General features: G+C 37.4%; 1 protein-coding gene across 1 annotated transcript in view; it reads left to right on the forward strand.

Moving 5' to 3' along the window:
• Cntnap2 (contactin associated protein 2) overlaps window positions 1-26,277 on the forward strand; it is a 1,990,154-nt gene that overhangs the window by 803,035 nt on the left and 1,160,842 nt on the right. Inside the window, exons 5-6 of the mRNA XM_004661135.3 lie at window positions 21,239-21,442; window positions 24,724-24,908. Coding sequence (XP_004661192.1) covers window positions 21,239-21,442; window positions 24,724-24,908 — 389 coding nt within the window. The remainder of the gene's footprint in view (window positions 1-21,238; window positions 21,443-24,723; window positions 24,909-26,277) is intronic.

Consider the following 26,277-nt stretch of genomic DNA (forward strand, 5'->3'; position numbering starts at 1 on the left):
TCTCAGGAAAATTTGCCTTCAAACCCTGGAGCCTCATTACAGCACTGCTGGAAATGGAGACTGTCCAGTGAGGGATGTCACTGACAGCAGTTCATACTAGAAGTTCTGAAAAAAAAAAAAAAAAAAAAACAAAGTGTTTTCAACTTTAATACTAATAAAATGGCATAAATTCTAAGAAAAATTGTAATAGGGATATTGTGAAAGGAGCATTTTTATGACTATCATGGAAATACTAACATTTTAAAATAAAAGAAGGGATAGTGTTGAAGGAGTTTAAAGAGTATAAACAAGACTAAGCAACAAAGAAGGAAATAGATTTGTTCTGAAAAGCAGAAGAGTTAAACTGGTGAAATAAAAGAGTAAAATAATTTTTAATATTTATTTATTTATGTATTTGAGTGAGAGAATGAGGCAGAAAGAGACAGACAGAGAGAGAGAGAGAGAGATACAGAGAGAATGGGCACATCAGGACCTCCAGCTACTGCAAATGAACTCCAGACATGTGCGTCACCTTGTGCATCTAGCTTATGTGGGACCTGGAGAGTCATACTGGGATCCTTTGGCTTTGCAAACAAATGCTTTAACTGCTAAGGCATCTCTCCAGCCCAAAACAGTAAAATAATTTGATTCAAGTCTTTTCTCCTTTTGATATGGCCACAGAAAGAAAACATGCCTTCAGATTTCTTCAATTGTCTAACTCAGTGCTTCTTGCAGCTCTATCTTAGGTGACTGTGAGAAAGGACTGTTTTCTTCTTTAGTAGGAGAAAATGTTGCCAAAGCCAAATATGGGGGAAAAAAATGTTTGAAAAGTCTAGTAGAGTGTCAGAAAGTTAAAAATGAAGTTGTGTTTTGCCTGTGTTGCCCTCACACACATACAAAGTACATTGTGCTTGAAAGAGAAGTTGTGATTTGGAGGAAAATGGCCGCGAGTCAGTGTAAATAGGTCTCTGGTTTGATGTTCTCACAGTGAAAGCATTCTGAGTCACTACCTAGAAGAGGAACTTCAAAAACTGGGCCTACTCCTTCCTCACAAGTTTACTTTTCATGATGTTTCCTGGGCCCTGGCTCCCTCTGAAGTATTTCTTTCCTTACTACTATTACACTTTAGAAAACACATTTAACGTATTTATGAGAGAGAGAGAGCGCTAGGGTCTCCTGCCACTACAAACTCCAGACAGAAGTGCCACCTTGTGCATCTGGCTTATGTGGGGACTTAGGAATCAATCCAGGGTACTTTGGCATTGTAGGCAAAACACCTCTACATATAAGCCACCTCTCCAGCCCCAGAAATATTCCTCTAAATGTCTGAGAAATGCCATCATCATGAGATGTTTATGTCGTAAGGATGTTCTTCAGGTGAATTCTTGGCAGTGGGTTTGTTAGCTGATGGTATGTTGAATATAGGATGCTGTGGAAACAGACTTCAATGGATAGATAACAAAGGAAAAAAAATCATTTCCTTTCTTTGATTGAAATAATAGCTAGCTCTAACATGTATGTTTAGGTACTATAGGAATAACTTGTTATGATCATGTGCACACATGTGTGTAACAGGAGCTTGGTGAGTGCATTATATACGTGTAAGGAATCATTTGTACCCTCTTGCATAATTAATTTGATCCTGTAAATAACAGTTCCTGATCTAACACTCTTATTTCATTTTAATGGAATTTACCATTAAGTGGGTACATAGAAAACAGCATTTTATTTTTATTCCTTGAAAAAGAAAAAAAAAAAAAAACACTTCAGCAAAATCACAAGAGAACCCAGCTATGTATGCTGTGTTTGATTCAGTAGGAGACATGTCAAAAGGCCTGGCAATCCTTGGATGATAGCGTAACTGAGTTTCTATGACATGATTTAGATTGGATGCAAACATTCTATTTTGCATGAATTTATTTCCCTAGCCCCTGTGCTCTTCCCTTCATTCTCCTATGTCAGATTTGGAAGTCTTGTCTAGATTTCAAGAGAATACTGATCAGATCATCCGACAGGGCACTTCAAATTTTGGAAGTGTCACTTGAATCATGAGAAAAAACAAACCAAAGAACCTACAGGAACAGGAGATTTTTCTGACATAAATATGAGAACTCCACTAACTTTCCCAAGGAAAAGTTTTGAAAGTAGAAAACAAGAAGTTTAAAAAAGGAGCAAAAAAAAAATGGATTTTTAATTACCTCAAGACATTTTTTAAAAGCTTATAATCTTAGTAGGGAGCATTTTCTAACTCTAGGCATTATTTACAATGTGGTTGGAGTGTAGAATATATAGCTGCCATTCATAAATAAAAGTGGGTTCTCCAGTGTCCTATGGTGCTTTAGCCTTTCACTTCTGGGATCATGACACCTGACGTCAGTAGCTGAGATAAGGATGTGTTTTGGTCCACGGTTTCAGGGACTTAAGCCTATGTTGACTTGGACCCAATAAATTCGGCAGAGCATCACAGCAGTCAGATGGCTTGTTGGCAGAGAATCTTCTTCAACTCTATCAAGCAGGAAACAAAGTGTGACAGGAAGGTGCCAGAGTTAGTACACCCCCTTCCTCCAAGTACCATTAGTGTCCTGATGTTTCAGGAGCCTCCCCAGGTAGCAGAGGGGAGGACTGAGGCTTTCATGCATGCACCCCTGGAAAACATTTCATATGCAAACCAAAATATGTCACATGACATAATTCAAGAGTGAGTAATTGAGTCTCTCTCTTTTTTTTTTTTTTTCATTATGAACCTTACTATTGGGACAAATTGTGTGTTGTTCTTATTCCCCTCATGCTGCCTTCCTGTATCCCCCTTACCCCTGCCCTCTTCATGGAAGGTCCTCTTTAGTGAGGTTGTTGGCATTTTCCATGGGTTTATGTATGCAGCTGTCAGTCTGTGGGTGAGGGGGGCAGGTGGAATGTCTCCGGAAGCTCCTTCCCACAAACTGGCTTTTACAATCTTCTGTTAATCCCACAATGTTCCCTGAACCTTTGCAAGTATGTTGTAAGTCCGCTTTAGTGTTGAGCTGTCTGCATCCTCTGATTTCTTCTTTGGTGACTTAGGCTGTCCTTGGTGTCCACCGCTGTCTCCTTAGAGCAGGTTGTCAGGATAGAAGCGCGTGCCAGGACAGAGCATTCCTGATCTCTGAAGGAAAACAGGTCAGAGCCCTGCTTACCCAGTGAAAAGGGCTTAGATGCCAGGCTGGAAAGGACTTTGTTGCACACCAGTCTCACAAGGGAGCCATGCTACGCTAACAATTGCAGGCAAGAACCTTTCCCCTGGCTGATATCATAGTTTCTTATTCACTTCTCTGCTTCCTCCACATGCCCTACCTCCTCCTCATCACAGTTCAGTTTGCCTCATCTTCTACTTATCAGCATCCTTCCTGCCCCACTTTGATGCTTCATATCCCAAGTTTGCTTCCATTCTGTTTGTAAATGTCTATAAATTCTCTCTTCATAAACCTCTCATGCCATGTCTAAAACCTTATAAATAGCTCCTTCCTCCACTTCTATAGAACACTGGGTTAAAAAAAAAATAACATTTTTCTCACATATGTTTGAAAGTTTACACTTTTTTCCTTGATTTTTAACTTGCTTTAGCTAATTTATCTCTAACTATAGCAGAGCAGTTTAGCAAATGAGACATTCTTCTTCATCTTAAACTCTTCAGAATCTAGTCATAAAATACACAAGTTGGAACCCTGTCATTTATAGATCAACACTTTGGGTTGAACTTAACCAAATTTGGTTATGTAAAAAGTTATACAAAACAGGGTTGGAGAGATGGCTCAACAGTTAAGGCACCAAGGAAAGGTTCAATTCTCTAGTACCCACATAAGCTAGATGCACTATATGGCCCATGTTCCTGGAGTTTGTTTGAAGTGGCTAGAGGCCCTGACATGTCCACTCTCTCTTTTTCTCTCTGTGTCTTTCACTCTTAAATAAATAAAAAATAAATAAATAAATAAATAAATAAATAAATAAATAAATAGTTTTAAAAAGTAAGTTACATTGAATGCATATATGCAATCAGATATCTTGATGGTGAAATTCTATGTTTAATAATTGTAGTTGTTTTCCAAGTAGAAAACTCATAAGCTATAAATAAATGAAAACCTGTATTCTGTGTGTCTGGGTAGAATCACAGTGACATACCTGAATTCAAGTCTTCTTTCTTGAGCATGTCTGGACACACTGCCAAGCTCACTATTGCACCAATTTCTTGGGCACAGTGAGAGGCAGAAACCTCTGAAACACTGGTGTCCTGAAATATTCTCATTATAATGAATATTCAAAGTAGAATAGTTTCACTGTGTTTCATTCTGTTTCACTTCACTTCTCTGGATTTTTAAAAATGTTTTATTTGTCATTATTTATTTGAGAGAGAGTAAGAGGCAAAGAGAGGGAGAGAGAATGGGCATGTCAGGGCATATAGCCACTGCAAATGAAGTCCAGACACATGCATCACCATGTGCATGTAGCTTACGTGGGTCCCAGGGACTCAAAACTGGATCCTTAGGCTTTGCAGACAAGTGCCTTACCCACTAAGTCATCTCTCTAGCCCCACTTCTCTGTATTCGGTGCCTTCTCTTTTGGGAGAAAAATAAGCTGCCTCAGGAGATTCAACAAAAACCTCATAGATGTTGAGGATCCTTACTAATGAATAAAGTTTCACATTTCTTACAGGCAAAATATGGAATATATATGCATATATATATATATATATATATATATATATATACATATACATATACATATATATATACATATATATAAAATGGGCTAAGCTAGTTGGATAGACCTTAAATTGACACTTCACTTTGTGATAAGCCACTAATGGTATGGTTAACACATGGTCTTGTGATCTCAGGGCCAAGTGAATGTTGGCACATGGGTGAATTAGAATGGTCATTGTTTAAAATCAATTAGACAAGAATGCAATATATGATAACAGTGAGAATTAATATCTATCAACTTACAATGTACAGGGACTGCATTGAGTGTTTCTTGTTTATTAATTCATTTCATCTCTACAGTTTTCTAAAGTGTGCTCTGCCTAGCAAGGTTTCATAACTTACTGAATGTCATGGAGCAACCAAGTAGCAAAGCTAAATCTTAACACTTTTACTAAATCTCTGTCCCCTCTGCAGCAACTGACGACCAAGTTCAATAACAAGAAGTATACAAAAACCTTCCATGTTAATATAATTTTTTTCATTTTTTTTATTTATTTGAGAGAGAGAGAGGAAGAGGCAGAGAGAAAGAGAGAGAATGGGCATTCCAGGGCCTCCAGCAACTGCAAACAAACTCCAGACACATGTTCCTCCTGTGCGTCTGGCTTATGTAGGTCCTGGGGAATTGAACCAAGGTCCTTAGGGTTAACAGGCAAATGCCTTAATTGGTAAGCCATTTCCCCAGCCCGTTGATATAATTTTTTTCATTTATTTTTATTTATTTATTTGAGAGCAACAGACAGAGAGAGAAAGAGGCAGGTAGAGAGAGAGAGAATGGGCACGCCAGAACCTCCAGCCACCGCAAGCAAACTCCAGACACATGTGCCCCCTTGTGCATCTGGCTAACGTGGGTCCTCGGGAATCGAGCCTTGAACCAGGATCCTTAGGCTTCATAGGCAAGCGCTTAACCACTAAGTCATTTCTCCACCCCCCATCAATATTATTTTGATTTAATACAGAAAATATCTATCTCTCCTTCTCCCCCTTCTCTAATATATATATTAGAATTCTCTGTTAATTATAATAACAACTGCACTGTTGTGCTATGCCAAATAAGCAGAAAGGAAAGAAGTATGATATTTTAGCTGGGTGGGATTTTTACCTTTCATTTGATACTTGTTCAAGTTATGCCTTCATTCTCACTGGCCCTAGGTAATAACAACAATGAATATTTTTAAAATATATTTTGTTTATTTATTTACTTATTTGAGAGAAAGAGAGAGAGAGAGAGAATGGGTATGCCAGGTCCTCCATCCACTGCAAAAGAACTTCAGACACATGCACCTTCATATGCATCTGGCTTACATGGATTCTGGAGAATCAAACTTGAGTGTTTTGGCTTTGCAGGCAAATGCCTTAACCACTAAGCAATCTCTCCAGCCCTATTTTTCTTAAATTTTTTTCCAAGGGTTAAATAAGCATTTTATTTATAGGGAAATGATCTTAGCAGAAAAATTGGAATTTCCTTATTGTTATATTACCAAAAATCTCTACATTTTAAATAAAATTTAAGAAAAATGACAGCCAGACTTGTCTTATAATACCAGCATATATACCTAACATTTTATATAATCCACTGATTTGAGACATCTCCTGTTAATAAATTCCATGAAATGCCTTTTTAAAAGTTATAAGCCTCTGAATACAGGCAAAATATAACAACTGTTTTGGGGATTACTTTTATCAATATTTCTAACCCTAACCCTATCAATATTTCTAACACACTTGGAAATAATTTTACTATAAGTAAGGCAAATTTTTATTTTGACTTGAGGCAGGCTGGCCTGGAATTCAGGCTAATTGCTTACTCCTTTTAAGTAACAGGGCATTACAATCTCTTAAAATACCTGGCAAAGTATGAGTCACCACCTCAGAGAGAATTTTATTGTTTTCAGTACTCCATTATGTAGGTTGAAGTTGACCTAGAACATAAACTCAGTAACACTTATGACATATTTTTCTTAATTTATTCACATTATTTTTCCATGTTTGGGAATTAAAATAATTCAGTCATACTAATCTTATATCTGTGAAACTTTGAGGCTTAAGAACGTAATATGAAATATTCATGACTATAGACAGCTGTTGGTTTCTACTTGTAAGAATTTCCAATAAAGGTTTAACATTTGTTTTCATTAAAAGATAATTATAAGTGATCTTTAGAATATATATGTATGTATATATGTATATATATACATATATACATACATATATACATACATACATACATATATATGTATTTGCTTTTTTTTTTACTTGAGCTTGCAAATTTTAACACATTGCTGTAAGGATGGGAACATGCTCTGAAACTGAAGATATTTCTGCTTTCTACTCTTCTTTAAACTCAGAAAGTCAAAATGGCTGGTCAGCTCTTCATAAATGTGTTCAAGTCTCTCAGAATAGGAGGGATGCTTAACTTGAGAGCTAGAGGCAGCAGCTAAGTGATTATTTCTTCCCTTCCTTAAATTCTTAGGCCCAGGGGATGAGTTGATTACTTCAGTGAACTGGCTCTGGCTACAGCCTGGTCACTGGGCTCAGGAAAGGCTGATTGGTAGCCTGTGGAGCAGTCAGGGCAGCAGACTCTACTACATACTTCTGTGTCTGGATAATGCTGGAATCATTTTAATTTCTGATGAATTTTCTGTCTAAGCATGCCATTTGTCTATCCCCTTAATGAAGACACGTGCTGTCCTTCTAGGTCAACATGAGGAGAAACTTGACCACTTACATTTTAAGGATTTTACTGCCCTACTATAAATAGCCAATATGACAGTATTAAGTTTGTCATGCCTTGGGAAGTGCATTATTTGTTAGTATGGACCTGAACTATAAAAATGTCATATTTATAAAGTTAAAAATAAGATGGGCAGACACTTATCAAAATGTGCCATATCACCAAATTTAGTTTCTTGCATAATAGTCCTCAAAAGTTTTATTTAAATTTTAAAAAATGAATATGAATTTGTGACTTTTTGCACTTTTATACTCTAAATTAAAAATAATATCCTACTTGGAGCTATAGAATCTTTTAGCTTCATCAATAGGTTTTTAATGCCTCTAATAGTTCTAAGAGCTCAGGCTATTATTCAAAAGAAAATGCTAGGGTTCAAGCGAAATGATTGATCTGTGGTCAGAAAAGGAACTCAAAGTATAAATTATACAAAATTGTATCTAAAATCATTAACATATAAGAATTCAACTTCAAGTTCATATATATATATATATATATATATATATGAACTATATATATGAACACCATATATATATATATATATATATATATTCTTTGAAGTAATTTAGAACTTAGAAGAGATACAGATTAGTATTGCAATTCTAGTAGAATCAACACAATGTATTATTAGGTTATAGATATAGAGGAGGAGAATCTATCCTATAAAGTCAGGGAAAGTAGGCAAAATGAAATGGCTAAGAAAAATGGTGAATTGTAGATGCTGCAAGAAATATAAATGGGAGGGTATGACTTGAGAGTCTCTGGTTCTCTGAGAATCTGAGATTTTTACATATAACAGCATTACTAAAACTAGACTTCTGGTTTACAAGGCATGTAGTGATTATCAACCATTAAATTCCTTGGTAGAAAACATAAGGAATGATAGATCTGTGTTCCTGACCTCTAGTTGTAGCTCACGTGTACTAGAACGTGCATTTGTGTGGTGAGAAGAAACTAAAGGAGGGCAAGGGATGTTTTATTCCTTTATATAATACAGCATTGCCTGCAGTTATGAAGGTGTCTACAGTTGTTTGATCATCTTGTGAAGATTTACTTAAATGTTTCATGATATTTTCACTTACATATATTTAGTATTTGAAATGGTTCTTTACTTGTACAGTTAACAAGCAGTGAGTGCATTATAAATGCATTGAGTGATTGTGGCTCATAGTCATCAAAGGCTGTGTAGTAGCCCAGATATGAATAAGCAAATTTGAACAAAGGCTCCCAGGGAAAATAGTTTGGTTCTTTTTTAGACAGCTTCACTTTGCTGGGATTAATACCCAAAACAGACACTGTTTGGGGAAATAAGGGGTTTATTTCAGTCTCACAAATCCAGGGAAATTTCCATCTTTGGTGGAAGAAGCTGCTTCCATATATCCAAGCAGACAGAAACAACCAAACAGCCTGTAAAAGTAAATAAATAAATGATAAAATAAAATAAAGCAAGCACAAAAAAATGGGCAGTAAACAGCAGGGACCTGAAAGAGCTCAGACTGCCCTACAAAACCTTAACTAGAAATCAGATCCTCCCCAAAACTCAGCTTAGGGTTGGACCCTAGGATCCATGCCCAAGAGACACCTGCTCCAACCAGGCAGATGGAGAGCCACGTTATAAGCACAGCAAAACAAGTGAGTCTAAGGTGGGGGAATACGTTCAAACAACCCCAACCACAGGTTACTACACATTTATCATTCATCTTCTGTAGTCTCCACCATGTTCCATTTGCTTTGAGTTTGTGATGGCGGAGTGCTGTAAGGTGAGTGAGAAGGAAGCTTATCTAACACAGACAACTCTGTAAGGCCCATCTCAACTTTCTTGTGCTGAGAGACCAGAGATGGCAATTCCTTGAATGTGTGATACAGGTATTTTATACACGGAAATCACATTCCCCCCAAACATAAAGCATGGCCTTGTGTAAGCTGTGGATAATTCATTCAAAAAGAAACACCTTTTTGACAGTTGAGAGCCATGACAAGAAGGCAGAATCTCAGCTTGCTCTTCGGTACACACTGCACACCAGGTGACCCAGATTTTCTGTGGTGCTGCTCATTTGCCAACATGTCATCTATGTTGATGTGTAGCCTCAAAAAATATGTTGAGTGTGTATTGTGAATGCACATGTGTGCCCGGGTACATGCATTATTCAGGTATTTGTGGAGACCAGAAATTGACCTTAAATCCATTTTTCTCCAACTTACTATTTGAGATTCGGTCTTTCACTGCACCTAAAATAATCAACAACTCATCCAGAGTAGCCAGCCCACACACCCCAGAGTTCCGTCTGTCTCTGCCTCCCTACTGCTGGAATGTCAGGTATGCACACTGACATTTTTTTACAGGAGTTCGGGCTATTTGAACTCGGCTTCTTATGCTTGCATGACAAGCATTTTACTCACTAATCCATCTTCTCAGGCCCACAGTATTTTTCTAAGAAGTAATCAAACTTCCAAATGAAGAACTGACAACAAAACATGATAGGATATATCTTTTAGTTGATTTCTTAGTTCATGTTTCAATAAATGAAATAGCACACCTTGATGTAGCTTATATAGAGTTTAATTTTTATTTATTTATTAATTGATTTATTTGGCAGAGAAAGGGAAAGAGAAAGAGAATGGGCGGGCCAGGGCCTCCGGCCACTGCAAATGAACTCCAGGCATGTGCACCCCCTTGTGCATCTGGCTAACGTAGGTCCTGGAGAATTGAACCTGGGTCCTTTGAATTTTCAGGCAAATGCCTTAATCACTAAACCATCCCTCCAGCCCGAGTTTATATATATATATTAAAGCTATTTCTAACACCTGTGAGCCTGAGTAGTCCAAGCTTGTGTACCATTAATAACTCCTGGAGGCCATCCTCCCCCTGTTCCCCCACAGTGAGCAGGATGACGACTTCGCTGCAGCCTTTCTGAGCACTGACGCTAATCAGACACGTCCTGCTCTCATCACCCCACAGAGGCCCTGCCTTCAGATGCTGCCACACTGGGTGTCAAATTTTTATAAATAAATTCTGGAAAGATACAAACATCCAGAGCATTTTATCCTGTGTCCCCAAATTCACGGACTTTTCACATGCAAAATATATTTATTCTACCACAATAGCATTGAAAATCTTAATTCATTCCAACATCAACTTTAAATTTTAACTACAGAGTCTCATCCAAATATATAAATCAACCATGGGTAAAATTCAAGGTATGATTTATCCTGAAACAAATTGGTGTTCTCCTATGAGATCTGAATAACACCGGCATCAATATTATCAGGATCTGGAAAAGGATTAGAGGTTGCCTCCCACACCCTCCCCTATAAGCTTAGCAAATCCCAATCTCTCTGTTTCCTTTACTGTGATAGCCAATTGTTCAGGCCACTAATTTAGCATCTTTTCCCCAGTGCACTTTCACCAGGGATAAATACATCTGTCTCACTGTGATCAAAGGTAAGGAAGGGAAAGGCAGATCAATGGATCTTCAGTTTCATCCATAAGGCAACATCATTCACGTCTAAGGGCCAGTTGTCCTCTCTGAGCTTTGGAGTCCTTCAAATTCCAGCTGTTTCTGATTGTTTTATCCCTATCTGGACTTGTTCTTTGAACAAGAGGTAAGAGCAATGCTCATTTGCAGAGTAAAATTTACTTGCCCTGCTCACCAGGGCCCAGGTGAGTATTCAGGTGTCACAACATAATGGATGGCACCCAAGTTCATAGTGAATCAGTTTCCCTCCAGCGCCCAAGCCACTGAGGTGTGAGGATGAGCAGGCCACAGAGAACCATTTCATGTTTTGCTAGACAGTATCAACTGCTCTCACAGAAAGGAGAGAGTGTAGGATTGCACAACATGTGCAAACTGAACTTTATTAATCCCATTTTATGGTTGAATTATGTTTCACCCAAAGTTATGTGAAATCACACCAAAAGTAAAGCTAGCTCTTATGCACTACACCATAGAAACAAACTTGAAACATGCTGAACATAGGCCCTGATCCCTTCCAGATAAGAGTGTACTGTTTGTAGCAACTCATTTAGCTGTAAAGGAAACACAAAAATTAAATTTAAAATGTTACATTTCACTCGTTACTTCCGTCATATCTTAGTTCTTTTTCAAAGAACTTTTTAGTTTCTAGTGAAGTATATATAATCTGGGATTGTGTGTGTGTGTGTTTATGTATATGTATACATATATAATGTTTAAAATTTTATCTTTTCCATTTTCATGCATGTATATATAATTCATAATATATATAAAATATGTATTATATATATATTTCATATATATATATATATATATATAATATTTTGCTCTCATTCCCCCAATAGCCATCTTTTATACCCATTACCTTCTTATTAACAGCTTTTTTCTTCCCCCATTAATCCGCATCTTGACTTAATGCCCTTTTTTAAACCTACTGAATTAAATTAGGGCTGCTTGCATGGTCCTGGGTGGAAGATTGTTCACTATGGAATGGGTAACTTGACAAAGACTGTACCACTAATGAAGCTGACTCCCTTCTGCCAGCAGCCAGCAGCTTCCATTAGGAATCTTTTTTTTTTTTTTTTTTTCCGTTTTAGATATAGACTTCACAACATGCCAATCTAGAGCATAGAAAGATGGGCTATACAGCAAATAGATACACTTCTGAGATCTGCCTCAATGTCACAATGATGAAAAATAAATTGAAGTATTTAGTGTATCAAAAAATGGTATTTGACTATCCTTAGTTTAGACTCAGTTTAATTAAAGGTCTTGATGCCTTTGTGATATTAAATCTACCCTACTATTGGACAAAACTATTACTGCAATGATTCCTCTGAACTTTTTCAATAACTGCAATTTCTGCATAGCATCCAGGGCTCCATCAAAAAACTCTGCACTCATTAGTGGCATAGGCATCATCGGACTTCTGGCTTAGTGTGACCTCTGTCTTCATTGTGAAATGTCAGTTTCTTCAAGGCTGAGCCTCTGCTCTCGCTGCCTGTGTTCCGTCTATCTCCGTCCCTGACACTCTTAGATCCCAGCATGAGAGTTACCAAGTTGCAAATCAGAGTATACATCTTCTGCTTAGGGTGCCATCACACACAGGCACACACGTCTTTGATATTGAGCATTAGGTCATTATCTTCTGATTGTAACCTTAACCATGACCATGAGCCTTATAGGTCAATTTCACGATGAACTGAAATAGATATAAGAATGGGTATTCTGGTCCCCCACATTCCTCGGGTTTATCTTACTCTAATTCTTTCACCGGGATCTCATCCATTACTTCTTTCTTGAAATTTCCTTTTGCTCTGTAGATGAAAAGATATTCACAAGGTGGTGTATGCAAATTATATTTTAATGGATGACAGTTGATGTCAGACATTTAATAATAGTCTCTAAAATTTGCTTTAGCAGAACTTTTTGCCGATCTATAAAGTAATTTGCTGACATCTCTAAGATTCTTTTTGTAGTTGCCCAAAATTTTGACTTTTCCCCCCTTTTCTTCTAAAAAATATCTCTGAGTTTTGCTACAAAATAAATAATGTTTGGAAATGTATTAGTAGAAAATGTAAGCTAGATTAACACTGACAAACGAATTAATACCTACCACCAAATCCAGTCCATTGTCCCATAGTTCCCCAGTGGAGGGGGTGAGTTCATGTGACCACAGAGTTAGGACAGAAGTGTCACAGAAACTCACTAAGACCTGTCATCAGGCAAAGGGCATAGGACATACCCTCTGGTTTCTACAGGAAAAAAAAAATGTATGAGGCAAAGTAAGCAGGCTTGGGTTTGGATTGAGAATATTTTTTATTTGCTGTAGTTTTACTCATATATATATATATATATATATATATATATATATATATATATTCAAGTGCATAACATTTAACTTTGGACAACAATACTTGCCATGATATTTTGACTAGAACTAGTGATTTGGGAAAAAATATATATATATATATATATTTACATAGGCCGTAGTCTTTTATCCCTTAACACCTGTCTCCACTGTGCGAGGGTCCTCCTCAGTAGATTCCTCTGTATGTGTTTGGCATAATTAGGGCCCCTGTTTTCCACTGGAGTTTAGTTGTACCCAGTTTGGCACCTGACCATGGGTGATACTGACAAGTACATACTGGTCTTGAATATGAGCACTTGATAAGGACCTGGTTGGGATAAAGTCACGAGATTATTTTCCAGGGAAGTTCCCTTTCCAATTATTTACTACTGCTAGGAATTGGCTAACAATGGGAAGGGTGGTCCTCCAGGATCAGTGAGTCCCCAGAGCTCATAGTAATAGAACACAGAAAAGACAGTGGAGTTGGAAGTGAACTGTAGGCACTTCTAGAAATAACCAGATAGGAGGCCAGGGCATCACTCTGTGGCTAAAGATGCTTACTTGCAATCCCCAAGCATCCATGTAAAGCAACACAGGCTTCTGTGATCCTGATGCACTTAACCCCCCTTATCTGTCATTCTTTGCAATGTGGCTGGTTGTTTGCAGCAGCCAGAGACCATAACCCAAAGAAGGTAGAGCACAGACACCTGGAAGTTGTCCTCTAGCATGTACATGTGTACAATGGCACATGTGCTAACACACACACACACACACACACACACACACACACACACACACACAATTAGAAAAGGAAAGAGCTAGATAGGCTACCGCCTATTTCCTCACTACCCTGTCCCATTTACATCTCTTCTTTTTTGCTAATACATAGCAGTGATCTTTATTTATTTATTTATTTATTTATTTGAGAGCGACAGACACAGAGAGAAAGACAGATAGAGGGAGAGAGAGAGAATGGGCACGCCAGGGCTTCCAGCCTCTGCAAACGAACTCCAGACACGTGCGCCCCCTGGTGCATCTGGCTAACATGGGATCTGGGAACTGAGCCTCGAACCGGTGTCCTTAGGCTTCACAGGCAAGTGCTTAACCGCTAAGACATCTCTCCAGCCCAGCAGTGATCTTTTAAAAACTTTTTATTAACAATTTTCATACACGTATGACCTATAATTTTTTTCAAAATCTTCTCCTATTAGTTTATTTTGTTCTTCTTTCCCCATCCCCTTTCCTCTGAATCCCTTCTTTCTAGCTAGTCCCTTTTCTACTATGATGTCCTTTTTATTTGAACCTCCACCATCCATGGTGAAATGTTGATGGGTCCAATATTGTTAGCTCTTATGCAGGCCATGAGAGTGGCCACAATGATCTTAACCTTAAAATTATTTACATTCTACTGAAATACTGCCTTAAAACAAGCCTGCTGGCTCCACTTCCAACACCATTGCCCCCTTCAAGTACATAACATTTAACTTTGGACAACAATACTTGCCATGATATTTTGAGTAGAACTAGTGATTTGGAAAAAAAAAAAAAGATAAATTCTGGGGATAATTGAAATCAAAAGGCAAAGATTTTCTTTATGCCTGGTTCTTTGCCTCATCTTCATAACATATATTTGAAATATGCTATTTCTTTTTCCAGAAGAAAAAAAAAATTCATCATCAAAACTCTGGAACTATTTTGAGTAACTGCAACCTTAGCATAAAGAAGGCAAGACTAATTTATTTGAGTTTTTGATTTACAAAAATAAATTAAAAAATATCTCCACCTGGATTCTGTACAAATAGATTTTATGCTAACTTTCAGAAATTGCTTATTATTTATGCATTATCAGATATATTAGAGCTATTACACTGCCTAGAAGAAAATGGCTCAGATTCTCAGATGTCCTCTGAGTATCAGTCCGGGGTGGGAGGAAAGGCAAACGTGTGACCATCGATGCTCTGTACACCTGTGATAATGACAATTAGGGGAGCCAGAGGGCACCCGGCGTTTAACTTTTGTTTCTTTTTGTGTTTTAGTATTTTATTTTTATTTATTTATTTGAAAGAGAGAGAGAGAGAGAGAGAAAGAGAGAGAGGCAGATAGGAAACGAGCAGGTCAGAACCTCCAGCCACTGCACATGAATTTAGGACACATGTACCAGTCTATGCATCTGGCTTACCTCGGTCCTGGAGAATCAGTCCTATGTCCTTCAGCTTTGCAGGCAAGCCTCTGAACTGCTAAGCCGTCTCTCTGGCCCAACTTCTGTTTTTGATATGGAATAACATTGTAAATAACTTCACTTAAAAAAATTACTAATATTTTCTTGGCTTTAAAAAAAAAAGTATTTGATACTTTTTTATTTGAGAGATAATGGGTGCACCAGGGCCTCTGACCACTGCAAATGAATTCCAGATACATGCATCACTACGTGCATCTATCTACGTGGGTTCTGGGGAATCAAATGTGGGCCTTATGCTTCTCAGGCAAGTGCCCTAACTGCTAATCTATCTCTCCAGCCCTCATCTCTGGTTTTGATTCAAGTGCACCAACTGCGTAGCTGTTCATGAGTTGTCATGCGTTATAATTTTTCATAAGTTAATTCACTAATAATGATATATATATACATATATACATACATATATATACATATCCCATCTTTCTTCAAAATATCAATAAGTATTTAGTTACAGCTTAGTACAAAATAAGTGTGTTAAGGGAATACCTTAGTCACAATAAGTGTTTTGAAGTATATCTTTTTTAGATGCATTTATTTTTACTTATTTATTAAAGACAGAGAAAGGGGTGGGAAGGAGAGATAGAGAGTGAGAATTGGCAGGCCAAGGCCTCTAGCCACTGCAAACAAACTCCAGATGCCTGTGCCACTATGTGCATCAGACATTCAGGCAGTTGGATAATGGAATTTAAATTTGGGGCTGAAGAGATGGCTCAATTCTTAAAGAAGTTTGCTTACAAACCTAACACTGTAGGTTTGACTCCTCAGTACCATTTAAGCCAGATGCACACAATGGCACATATGCCTGGACATTGTTTATAAAGGCAACAGGCCTTGGCACACCCATTTATAACATAAGCTACAAGTATTAGACCAGATAAAATATGCAAATGATCTCAATAATAATAAGTAATAATAAAAACAATAATAAACAGTCCAGCAGTTCTAACCATAGGAAGAAGCCATATTGCCTACAAAATTTAAATCCACCTTGATGATTTGTCTAAAGTGAATCTTGTGTTACAAGGTAGGCATCTATTCCAGACCTATCTTAACCACTGGATCTTAAGATCACTACCGTCACTAGGTCTTGGTTTCAGACTTGACAGGGATTGCTAATGCCCAACACAAGAATTTGGTTGGTGAGCATATCTTGGATGGAAACATATCATCAGTGAGTTTAATTTTGGGGCCCAGAGGCTGCCACAGCCAAGCCTGAGACTCACCTGTACTCTACTTGAACTTCCCATGATAGGTGCGCTCTTTCCACCATGTAATGGGGGTCCCCGCCCTGTATGTTATCTTGGAAGCATGGACACCAGAACAAAGAAATATACCTATGCCTGTGTCTTACCTATATCTGTGCATAAAGGGCTGAGTGGGTTCCTGGCTGTGTTTCAAAGATCACTCAACAGGATAACAATGCACACTACTAGAATCTGATGAAGGTGGGCTAGCAAATCCACAACATTGTGGTGGAGCTATTCAAGGTGAATTCACTGATATCCTTCAAGCTTGCTCCAGAGGACCAGGTGAAATACCCACCCCATGTTGTTCAGATCTAGGAATACACTTTATAAAATTGAAAGTGATGAACATCCCAACAGATGTTTAGATACCAAAGTAAGGACAACAAATTATGAAATGAATTGTGAGATCTCCAAAGAAGAATAGTACTCTGGAAATATATCCTAATTTGAAAGAAACTCACTAGATACCTAAGAAAGAATTTTAAATAATTATACTTAAAAAAAAACCCAGAATATATGCATAGATAACACACAGAAACGATGCAAACAATGTAAGGAATGACTTAGAAATTTGCTAAAGATAGCAATCATAAGACAAATCAACCAGCAATCGGGCAACAAAACTACAAACATGAGGCTGGAGAGATGGCTTAACAGTTAGGGCATTTGCTGCAAAGCAAAAGGACCCAGGTTCGGTTCCCCAGTGCCCATGGAAGCCAGATGCACAAGGGGGCACATGCATCTGGAGTTTTTTTGCAGTGGCTAGAGGCCCTAAGGAGCCCATTCTCTCTCTCTCTCTCTTCTCTCTCTGCTTGCAAATGAAAAAAAAAAAAAGTAGTAAAATGAAAGAACAAGAGAGAGAGCTTCCACAAATATTAGATTAAGGATAAAAATTTCATGACATGAATTAACATGGTCAATATAATAGAAAAGCTGAAAATATGACAGAGATTTAAAAAAAATAGCCTTGTGCAACTTATCAAATATAATCAAGTACCCAAGTGTAGAAATTGTGAGAACCCCAGAAATGGAGAAAAGGGGAAGCACTGAAGTTTAACTCCATAGCATAAAGGTTACAATCATCCCAAAATTTCAAAGATGCATAGAAATAAACAGAAAGAATGTCAACTACTTTGCACCAAAATAGTCCTTCACCAAAACATAGTGTAGTCAAATTGTCAGAAATATACAGTAATGAATCTTGAGATATTCTCTCTACTTCATATATATATATATATATATATATATATATATATATATATATATATATATATGTATGTGCATATGTATATGTTTGTTGTTAAAATTTACATATATATAATTTTTTGGGGGGGGTGAGGTAGGGTCTCACTCTAGCCTAGGCTGACCTGGAACTCACTATGTAGTTTCAGGGTGGCCTCTAACTCATGGCAATCCTCCTACCTCTGCCTCCCCAGTCTGGGATTAAAGGTATGCGCCACCACGCCCGGCCAGACATATATATAAATTTTAACAACAAACATATATTGAGGTAAAAGAGATGGCAAAGGTATTTTTTAAACTATTAAGATGTTCACATGGAAAACCCTTCTTCCAAACAATTTATACAACTTCAAAAAGTAAAGACTAACAACAATAACAAAAAACTAACAAAGCAAAACAAAACAAAAGCTTCCTTTACATGATAATTTGATGTGTTTGGCAAATTTCCAGCTCTGAGTTATTGTTAGAAACAAAACTGTGGAAACACTATGATTTTACATTCACTATTGACTAGTCATTATTGTTGCTGCAATTGTTTAAACTGTTCAACCATACATATTTAATCACTGCATAGAAAACTTAATTCTAGGGAATGATAAGTAGCCAAAATTATCAGTCCCTTGTCCTAAAATAAGTACAACATATTATTAGATGTTATGTGCAGATTTAATGTGTTTTGTAGGAAACAGAACTAATCTCTCATGGATATTATTTGCAATATTATACAATATTTCAGACTTTTAAAAGTGTATGATATGTGGTTAAGTATAATTAGTATAACAGAAAATTTCAAGGAATTTCATAGTTCTCAAGCCAGCTCTGCACAGTCACGTGCACAAGAAACATGCAGATATCTTGGGAGCATTCTTCTGTCCATAAAGGAGCCCTTTTGACATGGTAGCATGGGAGATCTGGGCTAGAGATCATTTTGTCTGTTTCCCAGGCCACCACTGATGATTTATCATTGGTATATGAAACTTGACCATGAGAATAGCTTTCCTGAATAAGTTTATCAAACCAGCCATCCTTCCTGACATTGCCCTGAAAGTGAGGCTGGGAGCCACTCTCATTTGCATTAATCACTATTCTGTACCTGGAAGTGAATGTACATATCTATTTATGAGAAAACAGAAGCGTTGAGATTGCTGGCCTCTATCTAAGCTCCAGGCACATTTGAGATCTGAAAGGGAAATGCTTTATGTCACAATTAATATATAGGAAAGGTATTTGAAACAATAATGTTTCTGTTACTCAGCTGTCATTGCTGTGAAACTGACTCTGTAATGGTGGGATCCTACTTCCTGTTTTTTTTTTCATTTATTTGCTTTACAAGACAAAAAGGAATTTCTCCCCACTACCAGATTTTAAATTCAACCTGAGAACTGGAAATCAGATTTTACTTCCTCTCTCTTTATCTCTCATCATGGATGATGAAGACACTGCCATTGGAATTCAGCTATGACAGCACGGGTGATTATGTTTGATTCAGATTGGCTCTGCAGTGTTAGCAGAGGCCACACTACACTGGTTGCTCCCCCTCCCTTCGCCTCTGTATTAAAATAAACCTCTGCGATGCACAGTGCCAGAAAGTCGGTTGATGAAGCAGTTCGTGTGCATAGGCACTTAACAGAATTGATTACACGGAAACTCAAAGTTAAGTTTTTCTTTTCAGACTTTTGTAACGTAACACAGTCCAAACTCATTTAAAAGCATCAATTTTGAGATAGTTGGATTAGTCTTTTAAAGATATGTGAAAGCAATTGTATGATTGACATATTAGCATTCATCCGTTTTACAGAATTAAGTAAGGGCCAGAGCTTGCTGGGGCAGGCTGCGTCCCATCTGGGGTGGACACAATGGTCACTATCATCAGTGCTGCCACCTCACTGGGGACAAGGCCAGTGGAATGCTCCACTTACCAGGCAAACCAAACGACTCCCTGTGGTGTCCAAATAAAGCACAGGCCAGAGGAACAGACTACGAATGAGAAAATATTCCTCTGACAAGCTTTCAGCTTGCTATTAGTTTTCTGCACTTTCTCCCTGTGGGATTTTTATAGGCAGACCTTGGCCATCACCCAGAGGTTGGCTTTGTCCAGACCTGAAATTCTTAAATTTCTAGACATACACAGCTTAACTAGGTTTTCTGATATCTCAAAATGAAACAATTACAGAAGTGGAATTTCACAAACATTTTCCCTGTACACATCTAATTATGGCAACCAACCTGAATATTATAGAAATGTTTGATCTGAGTTTTTGTAATTCCTCTTTGAACCATTCTCTGGTCTGGGAGCCCACTGATAATCATGAACACACTTGTCTCATTCTTTACTGATGATCTGAATAAGTGGCAATCATGATGCTAACATAAGATGTAATTTATAATCACCTGATTCTAAAAAAAGTGATAAAATTGTCCAGAAGTTCTGAAGGGTTTAAATGCTTTCATTACCTAAATGAAATCCTCTTAGTTAAAATTAAAATCACTGGATTCATAGTAGAGATAGATATTTACTTGTCCATCTCAGTGGGTAACTGAAAATATTTTATTTATAGAATAAAATATATTACTGCCCAATTCCCCACTCTATGCATGGAAACTATAATAAAGAATTTAGAGCAGGTTTGTGGCAAAGGGGAATTGTTATGTGAAAGCTTGCCTGGGCTGGAGAGATCGCTCAGTGTTTAAAGTAACTTGCTTAGAAGCTGCTTAAAGTTCAATTAGTCAGAAACTCTAAATCTAATGACAAATTTATGAAATACAAACACAGGTAAAACCAGAATGTCCATCCAGAACTGCATAACACTTCACTGCATTTTTTATGCTGAGAAACCAAAAGCACAATTTTGAATGAAATGCATCTATACATCTTGATAAATTATTTTCTTAAAGATAACAAACAAATCTCATAGATAATTTTGATTTTACTACTTGGAACTAAATTGTAGTCACAATTTGAAATTTGTGGTACATAGCATATTAATTGAGTATATAAGATTAATATTATATATTTGAAACAAAATTTTCATATTGCTAAAGGTGTTTGTGATAATTATTATAAATATTGCCCAATAACTTCGCAGAGCAAACAAAAAGGCTGAATAGAACAAGAACTCTAGACTCTAGATTTCTCAGAAAAACAACAAAAAAAAACCAGTCTTTTGTCATTTCTACTATGCAGGCACCCATTGGAAACAGGTAACACTTACAGTGCCTAAACTAATATGATATTTCTTTCTTCTCTTAGGGGCTGACGTTATCAATTTTGATGGCCATGTTGTGTTACCATATAGATTCAGAAACAAGAAGATGAAAACACTGAAAGATGTCATTGCATTGAAATTTAAAACCTCTGAAAGTGAAGGAGTTATCTTACATGGAGAAGGACAACAAGGAGATTACATTACATTGGAACTGAAAAGAGCCAAGCTGGTCCTCAGTTTAAACCTAGGTTTGTTTCCTTTTTATTAGTGCTGCAGGGTTTGAGGGTTTAGGATGGGTTACCCAGAATTCATGAATCCCAAGTTTTAGGTTCTGTCCTACGTTCAATAAAGAATTAATAAAGACAGACTCAAGAATGATAAATTATGGATTATTGTTTACTGAGGGGGATCACAAATTGTAGGGTTTATTTAAAGGAGACTGGAGTCTAGGAAGGGAGGCTAAACATGCAGAAAGTAGGAAGCACACACATGTGGAAATACTAGTTCATAAGGTTCATTTAAGAGACATCTTTATGGCTGGGGGAATGGCTTAACCATTAAGGCATTTGCCTAAGAGGCCTAAGGACCCGGGTACGATTCCCCAGGACACCGAAGTGTGCACAGGGGGCGAATGCATCTTGAGTTTGTTTGCAGTAGCTAGAGGCACTGGTGTGTCCATTCTCTCTTTCTCTCTAACTGCCTCTTTCTTTCTCTCTCTCAAATAAATAAAAAAAGAGAAATGTTTAGAAATGGACTGGAACAGAATGAAAGTAGAACTTATTTGTATATGTAGAGAGGCTCAGAAAACATGCATGACTTTTCTGCCATGTGCTTTTCTGAGGAAAAGTATGATAGCAGAAGAGAAACTGAGGGTCTCTAGGAAAAAAAAAAAAAAAAAAACCTGGAATAGACCCACAAGTATGTGGGTTTGAGAGAAAGTGAGAATGAAATTAGGGTAAAGCTGAAGCTGCAGGCATGTGAAAAGCAGAATCTAGGGGCTTGTGTAGGGAGACCTAGCAGGAACACACATGGCATCTGCCGTGTGTTTTCAGGGCAGTTAAGAGGACGAATGGTGAGGTTCAATGAAAGAAAAAAAAAAAAAAGAGGACAGATATCAAAGAATCAGAGATTCAGAAGAGAATTGAGTGATGAAGAGGGTTACACTCATGGCTACCCTGAGTTTAGGGTACATACATAGGCAGCAAGTCCAGAGTTGGTACAAGCAAGAATATACACGTCATTAAAATGAGAAGTTATCCCAAGCTATCAAGCAGAGTCTGCAAGCGGAAAAGTTTAGATGAAGAAGCAATGCAAAGCTCGCCCATCCCGGCCCAGCCTGTGAGGGGCAGAGGCCGGAATCACATGTGCACGGGCTGCACAGAGAAATGGCTGGAGAGAGAAAGGGAGAGCTGTTCACACACATGGAGGGTAGCAGTCCGGGGGAAGGAGGGCCTGGGAGGCCACAGCCTTTGTAGCCTCAGATTCAGGTATGTAAGGGGAAGACCTGATTGGCTGGTAAACTTGGAGGGTGAACCTGAGGGTCAGCTTCATTGGGTCAGCCCATTCAGGTAATGCAGTAGACTGTGGGCAGTTGTGGATCAGTTTCAATCATTCATTTTTGCCAAGAGTTTCTTGTGTCAGGGCAAGTGAACTGGCACCTCGTGGTTCTCAATCCCTGAGACTGCCTAAACAAAACTCGCTTTCTCCTAACCTCTTCCATGAGCATCCCATAAAGGCAGTGTTACTTTAAAATGAGAATTCTAAGAGCTCCTTTTAGATTACCACTGTTTTTAACCTATGGAGTTGTGCATATTTACATAGCTATTTGTGTAAGACATATTTCATTGTTGTTGTTGCTGTGAAAAGAAAATATCTGAAGAAACTACTCAAGGAGGAAAGATTAGTTTAGATTCATTGTTTCAGTTCATGGTGAGCTTGTACAGAGGTCCATGGTGGATCAAAGCTACTGACATCTTGTGGTGGCCAGAAAGCAGAGGGAGTGTGTGATCCTGAGGGCAAGATATGCACTTTAAAGGTGAGAGACCTGTGACATATGGCCTTCAACCAAGACCTACCTTGTATTTCCATAGCTTCACAATAACCCTGTCAGATTATGAATCCATCAATTAATTAATCCATAAAGCATGCTCAGGGTAGGAAGGAAACATATGTGGGATGAAAGCCATGAAAATAAATATTTTTAATTTAGCAAGCTACCAAAATGGGACCAGAGAAATGAAATACTGGCAGGAAAATAGGTAATTCCAAGGAGTTATCATGTCTTTGGTGTTTTCATTGTTTCTAAGCAAACAGGGCTCATGCATGTTCACATTTGGACAGTATAACTTGTGTTCACATAAAACTAAAGATCTACAGCATTGGTACCAACATTCAAATTTTAACTCATGTGAAGCAATGACACATTGTTCTCTTATTTGACCAAATATTTCAAGTTCTACACAAGTATGAAGCAAAGGTGTACCATATGGTGTATTTTTTATGTTGTAATAATATAAGAATTCTACAAATCCTTAATAATTTATAATAGATGCATATCTAAAATTCACATGTTAAATCTGTCACTATTAAAGGCTACAAAATTGAAGATAATCATATTCCAGAGACCTTACCTACTGTTCTCCACACCTTTAAATATCCTGCTTCCTTATTAACTTACATTGTTTTGAAATTTCAGTACAAATGCCACTTTAATTAGATTTATGTATATAAACTAGAAGCAAAATAAAGTATGGTGGTAAAATGTGTGTCCATGTAGGTATGTGTGCAGCTGGGTTGTGTCTAAAAAGTGTTGACTTTTCCAGAACACTCTTCTTTATTTAATCCACAAATAAAAGATGTAGAGTTAGGTGACCTTTTAAAATCAACTGCCGTTTAGAGATGTGACATTACATTGTGAAAGGAGTACCTTGTTATATGACCTCGCCAAAAAGAAAGTTCATTACCTTTTCATGGAAGTAGTTTACTTACAGAATTTTACTGAGTGACTGGAAGTTATAACAGCCATAGGAATATATCTATTGTCACTCTTTAGTACCGCTCCACAGCAGACATATCTTCCTACTGCTTAGACTTCTAGTGTATAAGTAATGAGTCAGTGTAGACTTATCACTTGGATTTATTCCTCCTTTTTTCTCCTCCTTTTCCGTTTCTATCTGAACACACACACACACACACACACACACACACACACACACACACACACACAGTACCTCCACCACCACCACCTCCTTCAAACTTACCACATCCATCATAGTCACACCTAGCTCAAAAGACACCCACCAAAATTTATCAGAATTCACAGTACTGTCCAAAACCTTTTTTTTTCCCTCATCTTTAATACCTTTTATGTACTTTCAACATAAGTTTTCAAGCAGTTACATGGACCTCCTTGAATGACTTCACTGGACAGATATTTGCTAGCATGCCAGCATCATAGGGGAAAGATTCATTTCTACCAAATAGAGATACCTAGTCAATATCTTGTTTCTCTTTTGTGCCCATGGCTCAGGAAGCAACCAGCTCGGTCCCATCTATGGACACACGTCAGTGATGTCAGGAAGTCTCCTGGATGATCACCACTGGCACTCGGTGGTCATTGAGCGCCAGGGACGGAGCATCAACCTGACCCTGGACAGGAGCATGCAGCATTTCCGTACCAATGGAGAGTTTGACTACCTGGATTTGGACTATGAGGTACGTGAAGATGTGGAGATTGTGATGAAAGAAAAAGGACTGCCTGCTTCAGCGTATATTGCTGCTTTATTTTTAATTAATACTCAACTATACCATTTTCATTCCTTTTCTAACAACAAGAAACTTACATCTCCAAATCTAAATGTGTGTCTATATGCGTGCATGTGTGTGTGTGTGTGTGTGTGTGTATGGTTTATTTAAGCATTGAATTATGGATACTTGAAAACTTTAAAAAATCTTAGAAATAATTGCAGCATGGACCCTGCAAGTGGTATCAGTAAATAAATTTAAAATAAATATAAGTTGTACTCTTCCTATTGGTGCATTATTCAGCTTTGTGTTGCTACAGTGAATACAAAATTTAGTTAACATCATAAAGAGAAAGGGTTTATTTAGTTCACAGTGTTGGAAGTTCAAAGACCAAGATGATGTGGCTGTGTTGGTTTCCCTGTGGTGAAGTTGGCAGAACACGTGCTGTGTTGAAACAGTCACATAGTGATGTGGGGCAGGGAATAAGAGGGAATAGAGTCTTACAGTATCCCTCAAGAGCACCTGATGGTCTCAATGTTTCTCACTGAGCACTACCTCCTAAAGATCCATCCATGTTAAAGACAATGCTCCCTGCTACCTTCAGGACCTGGCTTTCCCAGCGGGATCCCTATAGATACGCCACACTAAACCATAATGACTGATAAGTAATCTTGTTTTCTGTTTCCTTGAAACTGCACAGCACATCATATATAGAAAGTTCTTAAATGTTTACTAATATGTTTTGAATAAGACATCTTTATTTGGATTTATATTGTCATTTAAAAATTCATGACCATACAGAAGTCTTTTGATAAGTTGTGTTTTCTCAGACATAATTGCCATAAAAGAAATAAAGTAGAAAAAAAGGATATTTTCAAGACCATTCATAGATATAAAGATGCATCTACTTTCCAAATAAGTAAAATTAAAAATTAACCAATGGTCAACTTGATTTGATATATAGTACATACATTTTATCACATTCTGAGGGACATAATGGACTTGAAATAACTTATTTAGAGACCAATCCATTTATCCAAACTAGTTGTCAAAACAATTCATTGTATATATGGAAATTTTTTTAAGTTGTTAATTATAATGTGATAAATAATAAAAGTATAGCAAGAAATGTACAAAAGCAGCATATCCATAATGTAAAGAAGGCTTGAAATTCAGCTAGAAGTTTCAAATTTTTCATAGTTCATGAAAACCTTAGTGTTTTAATAATTTTTCCAAAGCACCTAGGATAGCTGATCCAAAAGAAATTGAAAACCATATCTTAATACTTTTGTCATTTGAAAAATTATAAGCATATTTCATTACAATTTTAAATAGCAGC

This window comes from Jaculus jaculus, chromosome 10 (genome assembly GCF_020740685.1).
Source record: "Jaculus jaculus isolate mJacJac1 chromosome 10, mJacJac1.mat.Y.cur, whole genome shotgun sequence".
NCBI lineage: Eukaryota > Metazoa > Chordata > Mammalia > Rodentia > Dipodidae > Jaculus > Jaculus jaculus.